Genomic DNA, 15462 nt, shown 5'->3' on the forward strand with positions numbered 1-15462 from the left:
TTTAATATTTGTTGTGTTGTCTAGTTACGTTTTTAGCCTGCTCTGCATGTGGGAAGGTGTGGAGAGTTGAAACTAGATATTTATACTAAAAAAGTACAAAAAACAGATATTCCTCAGGTTCTGGCATTAAATCAGATTAAACATTTGCAGTTATTTTGAATTGTTAAACAATGAGATAAAAGTTTTTTTTTTTTTATTGCCTTCAGATTGAGTCTACAAAGACATGGCTTTGCAAGGTTTAATATTTCAGCATGATTTGATATTTTAAATCTCATGCCAGAAAATCTTTTATTTTACAAAAAGTAATACCAAAAAGGGGTCTCAATAGATTTTAACAAGTGCATGGAATGACAATTTAGGAAAAGTTGTCTAAAAACAGGCAAAAAAAACCCCAAACTTTTACATCTGCCATTTGCAGACGCTTATAACCTGAAGAACAGTTGTTAAGTGGTGCATAAAAATATTTTTATAGAGGGGAAAGTCTTCTTTTAAACAGCTTATTTTCCTTGTTTATAAAAAAAGATTATAAAAATAGATAGTGGTGCTCAGCTCTTGTTTATCACTGCTGCTAATAATCTGTTTCTTGTTTTTTCTTGTTTGCATCCAGGTGTTCTGTCGAGCTCCTCAGAAAGCCCACCGGTGGTGGTCCGTTACAGTAAAGACCAGCGGCCCACCACCCTCCCCATCCAGCCCTTCACCTTCCACCACCAGTTCACGTCTAAACCCCCTCAGCCCAAGCCTCTGCTGCCGCTCCTCACTGGCTACGTCTCTGGAATGCAGGCTCGCACAAGTTCGGGCTCAGGTTCCGGTTCTGGAGGTCCAGTTGATGAGGAAAGTGAAGAATCCGCTGAGAAAGGGCCCGGCTACCAGAGTTCTCGCAGCGCCAAGGCTCCTCCGACCGAATCAGTGCGGCCTTCGCCTCTAGGGAGCTACTCCCCAGTTCGTCTCCAGGGGGCGCCCAGCTCCGGCTCTTGTTCCACCTGCACCCCCAGTCCCAAACCGACACACAGCCTCTCCTGTCCGCTTTCAGGAGGTCTCGGCTCACTGCACACTCCGCCTACTGTTAGACAGGGAAGCGGATCAGCGCCATTACCTCCCACTCCTCCCCCATCCTTAGGGGTGAAGAGGGGCGTGGTGCCGCCTACGCTGCCTGCTGTGCAGGGACAGTGTTTCCACCATGGAGCCCTCCATAACGTACCAGCTCTTCACAGCGACACTCTAAGCCCACTGGGCTGCCTGGACTCTGGAAAACATGCAGATAAAGGCAAAGGACCTGCAAGCAGAACTCAGAATGGTAGGTCCCAAAATAAATCAGAAATACTGTTAAATAATACGTTACTGGATCCTCCTGGCACAAAATACAGCCTTTAACTTGTAAGTCTTTATATTCTCCTGAAAAACTGAGTAGGACTTCTGGGTATGACTTCTTTTCTTTTATATATAATGAGAAGGGTTTGGTCTTTAACAGGTTACAATGTTTTTTATTATTTTTATATTCATCTGGTGTTTAAAAAACAAACAAAAAACATATAAATTTCAGACTTGATAAAACTTGAACTTATTGACCTTTGGTCACCCTGATTCTTTTACATTACACTTTATTTATTTATTTTGTGTAAACAATAAGACATTTCGTTTAGAACAGCTCTCTTGACAACCTCATTTTTTAAAGGGCAGTCTTGATAAGGTAAGCAGCAATGATATAAGTTAGTGAGTTATTATCATTGTTAGTTTGATCATGATTATTAGTTTTTTTTTTAAACACCCGCCTCTTAAGTTCCATCAACAATATTTAATTAAAATATTTGCTTTCTGACTGAGCCTCTGCAGCAGAAAGATTTATTTTCTTTTTCAGTTATTCTGGAGCAGATCTGCTGCTGTGTTTAGGAACTGCCCCACCTGGTTTGGTTTTAGTTTCAGCTGTTAGATAATATCTTATTTGAGAATCTAATACAGACTGATGGGAATAGTTATAGATAGTTGTTTTTTTTTTAGAATCCTGTGGCTGCAGAGGAAGCCCAGATCACCATCCATCTACTGCCGAGATTCACATTGGCATGAAGTGTTGTGCATTTTATCTAAACATCCCTACTTTGGTCTTGTTTGGCTGGGTAACGATTATGTTCTGATCCAAAAAAAACGGACATTAAATCTTAATATTATTTGTGAAAATATGAACCCAGAAGCTAAACAGTTCTTTTAAGCCAAACTACTTTTGATCAAACTTTGTAGGGAGATAAGCTCAACCTTCTTTGCTACATTTATCTTAATTCAAACTTATTGTTGTACCTTTGAGCTGTTTAAAGCAGTCATATTAAAGTGCCATCTCTTGGCATTTTAAAGGTGGATTTGCTCAAGCACTTTAAAACCTTGTCTTGTTTAAAGTTTAAAGTCACCAACTGATGCTCATCCACCTTCAGGATTTACTGCTGAAGAGAACTGTTAGTCACAGCGGATCATCCAGCAGCAAAACATCCCCAGATCATCATACTACCCTTACCATGTTTCATTGTTGACGTGTTGCTTTTCTGAAATGCTCTGTTGGTTCTATACCACTTCTGTCTGATGAGAATCTAAAACATTTAAATGTGAAAACAAATGAAAGAAATCTCTAAGGGGTAAATATTATTTACTTCCTTTATCTTTTGCTTGGGTTCTTCTTAATCCCTTTTGCTGTCTCTTACCTCGGATGCTTTTCTTCTCAGAATTAGGCGTAAGGTTATCTGTAAAGGGGGGTGTTTTTCTGACTGTGTCTGGTGACCAGCTGCACTCAATTCTGTATTTGTAGAAAAACTCTCCTGCACATTCTTACTGTTCTCTTTTTTCTCTCTCCTCTTTTCCTCCCTCCGCTCATGCATGCCTTTAAATGTCCCCCTGTTTGTCTTTTAACTGCCTCCATGTTTCATTTCCTCCGCTGCATCATTTTACTTTATAAAACCCCTTTTCCACTTGACTCCGCCATCACCCCCTCCACAGCACACCACCTGTCCCCCCAGGCTCTAAAATGGAGGGAGTACCGTCGCCGAAACCCCCTGGGAGTAGAAAGGGACTCTGGGGGCCGCTCTGCTAGTAACGTGGAGCTCAGAAGAACAGGGGCAACGCGGCCTACGCGACGCAACGTGTTCGATTTCCCGACAGTTCACTCCGGCCCCTCGCTGGGATGGCCCCATGGTGCTCAGGATACAGTTCTAACAAGCTTACAGAATCGAACAGATAAATAGAACTGATGCTTGGAGCAGAAAGGATATTTCCAAGCAGGTCTCTTATTTTGTGTTTTGGTTTGTGTGCTTGAAGCAGGTCCATCAGCTAAGCTGCAGCAGAGCTACAGCGACTTCCTGCCGAATTACTTCTCCCTGACAGAGAAGCCGCCAGAGGAGTTTTGCCTGTCGCCTGATGCCTCCACTTCCTCCTCCACCTGCTGCTCCGCTCAACCTCACATCTCGGTGGACCTGACGCAGAAAAGAGGTACGACCCGGCATGACGTGCAGCATCCCCTGCAGTTCAACGTGTTAAATGGCAAAATCTGAACCTGGGCTGAACATTAACAGTTACTCTTTAAAGTTGATTTGCAATGCTGTGCTTTATGTTTTCATGCTTTTAGCATATTTTTATTGATAAATTCAAGCTGCAGATTGATCTAACATATTTCAGTTTCGAAATAGGATTTATTCCTTATTATTTTCTTGTCTCCCCTCATTGTTCTGCATTGCATTAAGTGTTTTGTTCAGTGGTTCTGACCCAAAGCAACTAAACCCCAAACTGAAACAAGAAGCAAAGTTTCTGAGCCTTTTTTAAATGTATTTGCAGAACACCACCTTCCTTTCATCCATAACAAAAAAGAACAATTCAGATCCAGTTGTGAAGATTTTAGTTGTAATTGTAATTTCAGTATAATTAAATCATTTTCTGTTAGACATTACTATATATCAGATTAAAAGCCAGTTGCACACAATTCCTTTGAAGATCAATTGTTATCCACTATATTTAAACTCTGTTTGTGATTTTATGCATGTTCGTAAAAAAAAGTTTTTATCTAAAGAGGCCAATGATTGCATCTAGGTGTTGAATTTACAGCAAGAATGTGGTGACAGTGGGAAAGAAGGAGTCCATTTTAACAGAAGAAGCAGTCAGGAAGAACCAGCCTCATTCAGAGTATTTGTCTCTGAGACTTTCACCAAAATAAACTCCCACACAAAGGGACTGAAAAAGAGATCCACAAAGAGATCCAATGCTTTGTGGTTCCATCCTTGTCTAGAAAAGCTGAAGATGGAAGCACAGAACATAATCTGACAGAGAGGAAAAACAGAGAGAGAACACAAGCTTAATAGGAGAAGTAAGGTCTAATAATGCCCAAGAGGAGAGGGAAAGGAGGGAGCATCTCAGTGACCGTGGTCTTTACAACCCACCGCCCTGCATGTTTCAGATGCATCTACTTCAGAACGCAACTAAAGATTTCATTCGCTTTTCACCAGCCATCAAAGGCTACAGAGGCGCCTCTGTCGCCTCACACATGTGTGAGGCGACAGAGAAAAAACTAAAACATTCAGGATGGTGGGTCCTTAGGACTGGACATCATGGCAAACTAAGCCATTCTAACTGCAGATTTGATAAGAAGTGGAGTTTTTAAGTGCTCTAATAGAGACTGTCTGCCTCACAGAGTGTGGGTTCATTCTGAGCTCCTTTTCTCTGCTCTGTAGATTCACATCCAGGGAAGTGATTTCGCTGCAAAGAGCAAAAAGAAGCTATATGAGAAGTTTTTATTCTGCTCTGATCCTGATCTCCCCTTAGAGGAGGAGAAGCCCAGTTTGAAACCAGCAGGGTGATTGACAGGCACCAGGATGAGCTTTCTAAGGCTTCTATGGAGTTTAGGGGGAGTTTACACAGGACAAAATAATGTTTATTAAGATACTTGTTTGTTTTAGGAAGTTTCTCTTGTTCAGGGTATCAAGCTATGTTTGTAACTTCAGAATTTAGGAAGTAGTTTAACAATTGTTGCGTTTTTTAGGGTTTTATTTAGTTTATAAGTCTCTTCCTCAGTAGATCCTGTATCTATGTGAAAACATTAACATTTATTTTGTTTTTCACAAAGAAGACTAGAAATCAACTGTTGCAGAGTTAACTCTTATATGGTTAAATATAAAAGAAATGATGTTTAAAGTTATCACAATAACCCTAAATGCTAGGTTAAAAAGTTATGTATAACATCTTAACCTGAAGCATTCCCCTAATAGAACTCAGCTGAGAAATAACTCACAGACTGATATTTCTGCCCTTCCTCTCCTTCCACCAGGTTTGGTGAAAGCCGTGAACACGGCAGTGGATCTGATTGTGGCACATTTCGGTACCAGCAGAGACCCTGATGTGAAGGTTGGTAATTTAATGGCTGCCTGGGGCTGTTCAGAAAACCAAAAAAGGGAAACATTTAGGGCTGGTCTTCAGCACTTCCAAATAAGGAGCCCACCATTGTTTGTGCAAACAGCAGAACAACTTTAATCTGTATTTTAGAATCTGGTTTATGTTTAGATGGATAGATAATGTAATTTTTAGCAGAACAGAGTAGGATTATTTCTAAAGCTTTTGGATGTGATTCTGAATCTGCCTCTTTCTCTGTTTTCCCACCAGGCCAAGCTTGGGAACAGCTGGGTCAGTCCCAACGTGGGGCACCTGATCCTGAAGTATCTCTGCCCGGCGCTTCGCAACCTGCTGCAGGACGGTCTGAAGGCCTACGTGCTGGACTTGATCATCGGACAGCGCCGCTGTCAGCCCTGGAGCATAGTGGAGGCATCCACCCAGCTGGGTGAGACGGATAATTTGTGATTATTAAAGCAGACAGTAGCTTTAAGGAAGTCAATATAGAGTATATATTAGATGTTTACTCCAAAGATATAAAGCAGTATGTTTCCCTCTTTAGTGACTGTAGTCTAAAGGCCAGAGCAACTGCAGAGGATTAAGACATTCATTTTAATTGTGCAAAAAAAAAAAAGATGAATTCTTGTCTCTGGGGAGTTTCTGAATTCCTTCCTTCCCTCAGGACCGTCCACTCGCGTTCTCCACAGCCTCTTCTCCAAGGTGAGCCAGTTCTCAGAACTGACGAGTCACAGCATGAGGCTCAACGCATTCATCTTCGGCCTGCTCAAGTGAGTTCTTCATCGATTGTTTTCTGTGTCCTGAAGCCATTAAATGCTCTCCGTAATTCTTGTAGTAACGACTAAGTTGTGGCTGAAGTAAACTTTTAAATCTTCAAAAAGAGCAGCACTCTCCACCTGAAATGTCGGATTTTAAAAGCCTGTCAGCGATGAGCATCCTTAAGGCGCGACACTGAGAAAGACGCCTTTTAGTGTTTCTAAGCCGCTCAGTCTGCTCTGCACATTTCTCTGCTTTCCCTGTTTTTGATGTTTTTATCAGACATGTATCCCTTCCTGATAAATGTGCTATCCTCTGTTTTCAGCATGAAATCTCTGGAGTTCTGGTTTAATCACCTTAACACACATGAAGGTAACTACACAGTGAATGCCATTTGATATTAGCTTGACATTTCCCTGTTTGTTCCGTCTCTTACTTGTGCTGATTTTTGGGTTTGCCTTCCAGATATCATAGCAGCACACTACAGCCCGTGGGGTTTCCTCCCCCTCTCACACGGGGCGTGCAAGCCTCTGTTTGAGGAGCTCCTTCTACTCCTACAGCCGCTCTCGCTCCTCCCGTTTGACCTCGACCTCCTGTTTGAGCAGCACCTTCTCCAGAAGGGCCAAGAGCAGATGCGGCGCAAGGAACAGCTGTGCTCGGCGGGGCAGTCGAGCCGCTCCACCTTCCAGCTCATGAGGGGATGGAGCGCCACCGTCAGCGAGATGGTCAGAGACACGGGCACGGAGGAGAAGAACGAGAGGCCGGGGCTAAGGCGCGAGGGAACATGGCCTGGAATGGAGCGGACGGAGTGTAGGAGAGAGGGTGTGGGCATGGCTAATGTCTGGAAGGAGAGGCCGGACAAAGGGCAGAGGGTGAAAGGTGTAGGACAGGAGGGAGGGGAGGTAAAGGAGCGGGACAGGAGGAAGGATCCAGAGGAGGAGAGCCGTCAGCGGGGAGACAAGCAGGCTGGCTGGTGGTACCAGCTGATGCAGTCCTCCCAGGTTTACATCGACCAGTCCACAGAGGGTTCAAAGTTTGTGAAGGCTGAGAGAAGGAAGAAATCCTCAGAGAGACGGCAGAACCAGCCGCCACCCCCAAGAGAAGGAGTGGTGGAAGGTGCCGAGTCCAACTCTGAAGGGGAAAGAGGGACAAGTGGCAGCAGTTCCAGCAGGGAGTCGGCTGGATCCAGAGGAAGGCCTTCCTGGATGGGCAGCCCCCCAGAATCTGTCCTCAACCAAGAAAAACACACAGAAGTCTTGGAGGGAGCTGCAGTCCGGTCATCATCCCAGGATGAGAGCCCCTCTCAGGGGCAGAGTCTGCGCTGGGGACGGCTCTTTGGTTCCACTGCTGGTTCTCCTCAAAGACCTGAGGCAGCAGAACTAAGAGCAAAAACCCAAAAAACAAGGTGAGAAGAGTCTGTTACTTATTTTAATGTTCATAAAACTATTTCAGCAAAGCATCTGGTTTAAAGAAGATTTTCTGGTTTTCTTCCAGTACACATATTTTTTGCATAAAGCTTCAGTATTGATTAAAAATGATAAAAGCAACACAAGAAGACAGGTTTAGAGCAGGGTCCTTCAACGTTTTCCTAGACAAAGGCGCCCAAACTGATGGAGAGATGGAGCGGGCACCCCCTAATTATATAAATACCCCATTTACACTACCCTTTAAAAACTGTGCCGAGACCGGTCCAAGCTCAGTAACTGAGATAAGTTACCGTGTGTAAGTTGCTTGCCAACCAACACAAAACAGAAGAAGAAGAACAACTATAAACAACTATAAACATCCACGAAAGGTTGCCGTCTTCACCTGACCCTCCGCAAACACCGAAGTACAGCACTAATAATCAAGCATACGTTTCTGAATGTGACAGGCGCCGCCATTTTGATTTGCGTGATTCCCTCCTTCTTCGTCTTCTTCTTCTTGTGTTTTATGGCGGTTGGCAAACAACTTTTGGTGCATCACCGCCGCCACCTGCTTGATTTCCTCCTTAAATACTGGCAGTAATACCGCAGATCGTCACTAGGAGGCGAGGAGTCAAGGAACCGAGATAGCGTGATGTGTAAACGGTCGTCAGAACCGAGCTCAGCCTGGTTAACTGATCTGAGCTCGGACCGGTCTCGGCATGGATCGGTTTTTCAAGGGTAACATTGCATAAATTTGTGTTATATAAAAACTGGTCCTATAGTCACTCTATCACAGATAGAGTAATGTAACGAAAGTAATTTCACCCTGGGATAATTAAAGTATTTCTGATTCTGATTCCTGGTTGATGGGACAGGTGTTGTGAATGAAATGGTGCCCACCTTAAAAGAGCTCCTGTGTTTCGCTGAATGTGTGCATTGATGACTGAAAGACATCTGCCTCCATTTATCGGGTTACTACAGTGTGTTGAATTCATGTTAATGTGTAATTAAAGACATTTTAATTAGTGGGAAGAATTATGGGGTAATATAAAAAAACAAAGTTTAATCAACCAAAACTTTTGCGACCCCATGCAGTACCTCCGTGGACCCCCTAGGGGTCACGAACCCCCTGTTGAAGACCTCCTGTTTAGATGATTAGTGTACAAAAAAAGACAGAACTAACTTATCCATCTCTGTATTTATAGTACTGTTTCTGTGTTTCAGGCCTCCCTCAGGTTGGCTTGCTTTCGACAGATCTCTTCTGGACCTGGTAGCTGTCATTGGAGCAGGTGGCGGGAAGAAGGCGGAGCCTCCTGTTACCCCCAATCACCGGCAAACCACAGCGACACTGCCATCCAGGGGTGCAACTGAAACTAAGCAATCGTCTTCATGGTAAAAAACATAATTTCTTCACCAGAGATCCACTCAGCTAAACTGCTGCATGTTGTCTGAATGTTTCTGCACATCATGTGAACATTTAAAGCAGAAGCATCTGAGGAAGATCCCTTGATCTGCTGTCAAATGTAAGGCAATATTATATCCGATAATATTGTGTGTAAAGACATAAAATATTATTAATATCAGCTGTAACTATATCATCTAAAACAAACTCATCTCAAAAAGATCAATACATGTATTCTTCCATGTTTGAACAACCAATAAGCTAAACTTTAAACATATTAGGTTGTTATTGTTTTTCATAAAGGAGCAAAATGTTTACAGAATTAAGAGGATTGTAAAGACGGATGCTAATTTTTAAGCTTTAAAAACACTTCAATTATTAGTTTGCATGTCTAACTTTGTTGTTTTTCAATTTCCTTTATTTATTTATTTTTAGGCTATGCCTGTTATAAAGTTGGAGATTAATTGACAACAAGGACATTTTTGTTCTTCTTTCTACACTACTTCACTTTTGTACAGGCATAGCCTCAGGAGAGGCGGTAGTAACCATAGCAACAGGCGACTTCAGAGTTTTTCCAAATGATCTTAAAATTCATTTTAATGTAGCACCGGATTCAGTTGAGTTTAGAAATATATTATTAATCCAATAGACAAATTAAATTGATGCTGGATTTTGTGTTTAGTAGCTGGACCCTTCAATAGTTTTCAAACAGTTTGCAATATATATATATATATATTTTTTTTTTTTTCTTCTGGATAATTGAAACCTTTCATTCCCTCTCCCTTTTTTCTATTCTCAGTGAAGTGCGAGCGTTGTGCCACCACATCGCCACCGAGCCCGGCCAGCTGAGCTTCAACAAGGGCGACGTCCTGCAGGTTCTGAGGAAGGCCGACCCGGACTGGCTGCTCTGCTCCCTGGGCTCCACCCAGGGTCTGGTTCCCATCATTTATGTGACCCTGAGCAGCATGGGGGACAGCCACAGTGAAACCGCACTCAGACAGCTCTGATCAAACTCTCTTAGTGAAAGGAAACAACCCTTCGCAGAACAAGGGTTTCCGGGCCGCCATTTTTAGCTGTACAGTGACTGAAAACACTAACATATGAAGAAGATGCACAGACGTGTAAGATCCACCTACAAACGCAATGTCAACCTAACATCCAGAAAAGAGAGCATGCTAACATCCAAGCAAACCAAAAGAGAAGACATGACACGAACCCAAAGCCTCTCCAAGAACCACATCCTCTCATCATGGAGCTGTCCTGAAAGCTTAGCAGTGCTACCATTCAGCCTAAATATTTATCATCTGGGCGCAGTGTGAAGGAATCCTCACCAGTAGACTAAACACCCCACCTGGCTGCTCTTTGCTGTGCTGCTTAAATGTCCGCCACAGAAATGAAGCCTCAGATTATCTGTTTTTCTATTTATTCCCATGAAAGGCATTAATTAAGATAGAAAAATAGGAATTAACTCTGTAATCCATTTGTTGTCCAACTGCAGAAGTGCAATCATCAGTTTTTTTTTTTTCTTCACAAACATCGCTAAAAAAAATCTAACATGCAGGCCCCTCCCTCTCTGCTGTGCTGCAGGCTAAGCCCCCGAAGAGATGGAGCTCTAGTTGTAGCAATCCTGTTTTTTTTTTTTTTTTGTCAGATTTTATTTTATTTCCGCTCATAAAACTTTATGTTGTTTTAATTCAAAGTTGTAGTTTAGGCAGAAAAGATTAGAGCTATATTCAAAAAAAGCTTCTGGTTTCCGCTTTAAAAAAAACAAAGAATAGAATCTAGCTTCCCACTGCAGTGATCCTGCTTCACCGGATCTGCTTCACATTAATCTTTAAGCCAAGGCCTGGCGGTTTGGGGACTACAGAATAAAGCAATTAAGTTAAATGTTTATTTCATCTGCCAGTACATACTGTAAATCCATTTATGCACTAATACATGTGATTTGTACTTATTTATTCAGCTAGTTAAGCATCAGTTTAAAAGGAAAAGCATCAGAGAAGCTTTTAAAGTTTTTTTTTATTTGTTCTTACTTCACATTTAAAGGGGAAAACATGACATCTCTGTCTTAAAGTGCTCACGATGGGGAAAAATAAGACGACGGTCCACTTTTTATTTAACCCGACATATTTTATATATGCTCCTTCTGCTTTGACACGTCCCCTCACTCCTGTCGTCACAGAAAGGTTTGAGGAGAAATCAAATGGGAATATTTAAAGGGAAGCCTCAGTGGCCTAGAGTGCTAAGTACCTATAAGCTACCCACCTTCCACTGAAATAACGGTTCAAATAAAATATATGATGGAAAAACGACCCCAATATAAACGCATTAAAGGTGGCAACATTAATGTAAATGTAATAAATTAATCTCTGCTTGCACTTTTTTTTCCATTTATCACTGACAAATCGTTTTTGTCTCATTGTATAGTTTTTATTTCTCATTTATTTGAATTGTAAATATATTTAACTTCCAACTGTGAGTTACTGGGTTTATTTTTGCCGTAGAGCTCTACAGTACGTATGTATGAATATTATTGATTAATCAGTGCATTTCTTATTTGATACAGGAAGTATAAGCTTTAGATTTAATGCTAACACCCTGCTGACTCTAATCCACGTTCTCTTGGAGGATGGATGGTTTGTTTATGTTGTTTAAGAAGCAGGAAGGCTCAGGGGTGATTTGTTTGAGAATGATTGTTGCTCTTTTGTCCCGCTGGCTGCCTGTAAATACCTTCAGCATCAGTGACACCGCTCTTCTGTCCGTGTCCAGACTATACAATGTATGACGTTATCAAACTACTATGGATGTTAAATAACAAAGTGCTCATGTGATCACAAACTTATCCCGTCTCCTGTGTCCTTATTTTCCCAAGTTATGAGCAGTTTTACGTATTTGTAGCCTATTTGTCAGTAGCAAAGATTTTGTTCTATTGAGGCATCAGCGTTTAATATGCATGTGAATGCATCCTGTGACAGTTAGATGCATTCCTGCTCCACTGAATCAAATATTTATATTTCCTTTAAAGCGTGGCATCTATCCCTGCAGATTTCTACTAACTAGGTATTCATTTTATTCAGATGTTGATGCATCCAGAGGGATTGCATTTGATCATCCCTGCACTATACAAATAAATGGAGAAGAGAAAGATTTTTTCTCTCTTCTAGAAGCAGATAAACACAGGAGCTTAACCCTGTTGTAACTTTATAATTAAACTTAAAAGAGAATTCATTTCACACCAACAGATCCAAAGGTGACCACAGATGCCCTTTCACCTTAAAACATCTGGAAGCCATCAGGTGACGCCATTGTATAACTATATGTAGATAAAAAGAAAACAGAGAATCTTTCAGAAAAAGTAAAACCTGTTGGTTGTTTGCTTGGTGTAGCAGAGCCACACTGCATTAACAGACTTTAAACCCTTCTTTAACCCTTTATAGAGCAAGTCACTGTTTTTGATCCCTTGCATACCCCTTACAGTACAAATGGAGTCCCCCCCCTCTCCCCGTCCCTCAGTGAGGTCTAGAAGCACATGATCTATATCCAGCCATTCAGCAAAGATACATGGCCGTACATCTTATTTTGGCATTTGAACAATTAGATGAGCCCTTAAATGATATATAACATACCGTAAATTAAGTTGGGGGAAAAAGTCAAGTCAAGAAAAAAATGTAAAAAGTTAAAAAGTAAAGTTAAGAAGTTAATAATCCTGGTTAACAATTATATTTAGGTTTATAAACTATGTTATGTAAATGCCAGTATCAGCATTAATGCCTCTAAGTTTATGTTGTACCAAAAAACATTTGTTTCTTTCACTCTCAGAGTGTTTTTCATGGATTTCTTATAGAAGCCCTTTGGATATTTTTCTTAACAATTTCAGGTAAGTTGGCGTTTCTTGTTATTACATTGACATTCATTTTTGCCATCAAAATATCTGTATTTGTTGAATCTGTCATGATGCGTTGGTTTTACTAGCCCATATGCAGACTCACAGACACGGAGGGAGGAATAAAAGTCCAATATTTATTGGAACACGGGGAATCTACAGGTTCAAAGCTCAGACAGGCATGATGGCACAGGTAAGACACACGATCCAGCACAGAGAGATATTCACACACAGCTTATATAGGAAACTTCCGCAATCAGCAGACTGGAAACAGCTGATCAAGCTGCGTCCAAACTCCCCAGGCTTGGATCCACGGCGCCCTCTGGTGGGCAAAGTCCCGGATCCTGACAGAATCTTACAAAGGTTATAAGGTCTTGATTCCAATAACATTATTGGCTTGAAATTTGGATTTTCAGAGTATTTCACTGAGTGCCCTATGAAGGGTTAACCCTTCTTTCTGTGCCAATTTCCTGTTTTATTACTGTCCAAAAAGGCCACTCTCACAAACTAAAAAAAGAAATGTAAATTATATTCCTTGTTGTTGCATTAATAACCATCAAGAACATTTCTTAAGCTAAAAGCCATTAATATTCATCAACCACAATTTTCATTTATAACCATTTTCAACCTGAATTTCTCCTTTCGGGAACAAAGATCAACAACTATTAGAGTTTTTGTTTTAAATCAAAACTATTTTATTTACTTGCAAATAGTTATGTCTTAAAAAGGTCTTAAAAAGGTCATCGTTCCGTCATTTTAAACCTTCAGCTTGTGTTTTGAAAGGCCTTTTTATCAATGTATTATTCACATGGCTCTGTATTTAGTATATGATGGTTTCCTTTCACACTTCCCCAGAGGTATCAAACCAAGCCCTTAACCCTTTATTGGGCAAGTTACCATTTTTGATCCCTTGCATACCCCTTGCAAATGGAGTGTAATTTCTTATAGTCTCAGTGTTTTTCATGAATTTCTTATAGAAGCACTTTTGTTATTTTTCTTAATATATACGGGCAAATTGGCGCTTCTTGTTATTACATTGAGATTCATTTATGCCATCAAAATATACATATTTTTTTAACGCTACAAAGGTAATAAGGTCTTATCCTGGATTCAGATAACACACTGCAAAAATGATCAGAAATTTGTGAAAATGTCTTAAAATAAGCATATTTACCCTTAATTGAGTAGGTAAATAAGAAAACCTCCCAGTTGAAGAAGCATTTTTATCCTTAAGATCAGATTATTTGATATTATGCACTTCAAATAGGAGACTGCATTTTATTCCTTTATTTTAAATGTACATTTTTTTATTCATTTGCAAAGTATCTCACTTACCTGCTCAGTTCAAGAAACTAATGCATTTATTTTAAGAAAAACTGACTTACTTAGATTTCAGTTTTCTTTACAGTGTACTCTGCTTGAAATTTAGATGTTTAAAGTCTTTCACTGAATAACTTATAAAGGGTTAATACATTAATACAGTACCATACAATCAAGCCCAGTTCAGTTTAGACAATGTAGACAGATAGCCAGCAGGTGGCGCCATTACATAACTATATGTAGATCATTTAGCAGAGGTTTATTCCCTGCTCATTTATTTGAGCAGAGATCTTTTTTTTTTTTAAGCCAAATAGTTACTTTATTGCGAAAAAAATTAAAATTAGCAACTTATCATCATTAATGCTGTTATAAAGTTTACTGTCATTGTTATCTGATGTAAAACCAAGAGCCAGGATGCAATAGATTAATAAGGGTGTTCATTATGAATCTAAAATCTAATTCTTAATCCTGAAGTGTGATCATCATCATAAACTGTTTATTATCAAATAAACTACCTGTCCTCTTTAAAATGTCAGCTTTAAAGTAACATTGATTCAATCTATAAAAACTTGTCTATGCAGGGTTGAGGTATTGTCTAACTTTCACTGGGGGAGAGGTGAAGTACAGCCTGAATAGGCTGCCAGGTGATCGTAGACACAAATCACTGTTGATTTTTTCATTTTTTTCCCCCAGTATCATCATTTTGAGACTGTTTTTCTTTCCCCACGTCCATAATGAGTTTGTATGAGACGCCAGTCGGCTGTCTGCTTTGAAGGACTTCCTTGGAGGTGGTTGGATGAATCATTTGTTTCACACAGAAATCTCTCTGAGATAAAAAGAGTTTGTTTTTCTGAGATCCGTCACTCATTAGGCTTTTGCTTTTCAAAAACAAAGATCATCCCGTTTAAAAACCTGTAAAGCTGAGAATCACTTAGACTTTATCTGGAACAAGAAAAAAACACTTTGCTAGGTTACATTATTAGAAAACTAATATTAATTGTACAAGTCTGGGGAGGAATTTGGAAGATTATTGATGTTTGGGTAATTTCTGTGTCATCATTTTGCTCTTATCTATGATCTTTTGAGTTTTTTTACTCTGATCTTTTAACTTGCATCCTTTTTTTGGATGATCAGCCATGTGCAAATGTCTTGCTTCTGGGATTTTCGGTTTGCTTTGGGTCTTTATCCTATATTATAAGGATTTCTGAGTCTTGACTGGGTGAAGTCAAATCAGTGAAGGCTGAGGTTTTGCAGAAACATCCAACATTCCCACTTCCTACAGCAATGACACTGCAGCTCCACTGAGGAAAGAAATAAGCATCCTTGGA

General features: G+C 40.4%; 1 protein-coding gene across 4 annotated transcripts in view; it reads left to right on the plus strand.

The window, feature by feature from the left end:
• rusc2 (RUN and SH3 domain containing 2) overlaps positions 1-11764 on the plus strand; it is a 35406-nt gene extending 23642 nt beyond the window's left edge. The window contains exons 4-13 of one of the 4 annotated variants that reach the window (XM_015391968.1): positions 608-1294; positions 2977-3171; positions 3295-3465; positions 5291-5367; positions 5623-5797; positions 6032-6137; positions 6449-6495; positions 6589-7528; positions 8754-8921; positions 9731-11764. In XM_015391968.1, coding sequence (XP_015247454.1) covers positions 608-1294; positions 2977-3171; positions 3295-3465; positions 5291-5367; positions 5623-5797; positions 6032-6137; positions 6449-6495; positions 6589-7528; positions 8754-8921; positions 9731-9938 — 2774 coding nt within the window. In that variant the 3' untranslated portion in view covers positions 9939-11764. The remainder of the gene's footprint in view (positions 1-607; positions 1295-2976; positions 3172-3294; positions 3466-5290; positions 5368-5622; positions 5798-6031; positions 6138-6448; positions 6496-6588; positions 7529-8753; positions 8922-9730) is intronic. The other 3 variants (XM_015391969.1, XM_015391970.1, XM_015391971.1) reach the window with 3 other exon arrangements.
• The last annotated feature ends 3698 nt before the right edge of the window (positions 11765-15462 follow it).

This window comes from Cyprinodon variegatus, unplaced genomic scaffold, assembly GCF_000732505.1.
Source record: "Cyprinodon variegatus isolate N-32 unplaced genomic scaffold, C_variegatus-1.0 Scaffold567, whole genome shotgun sequence".
NCBI lineage: Eukaryota > Metazoa > Chordata > Actinopteri > Cyprinodontiformes > Cyprinodontidae > Cyprinodon > Cyprinodon variegatus.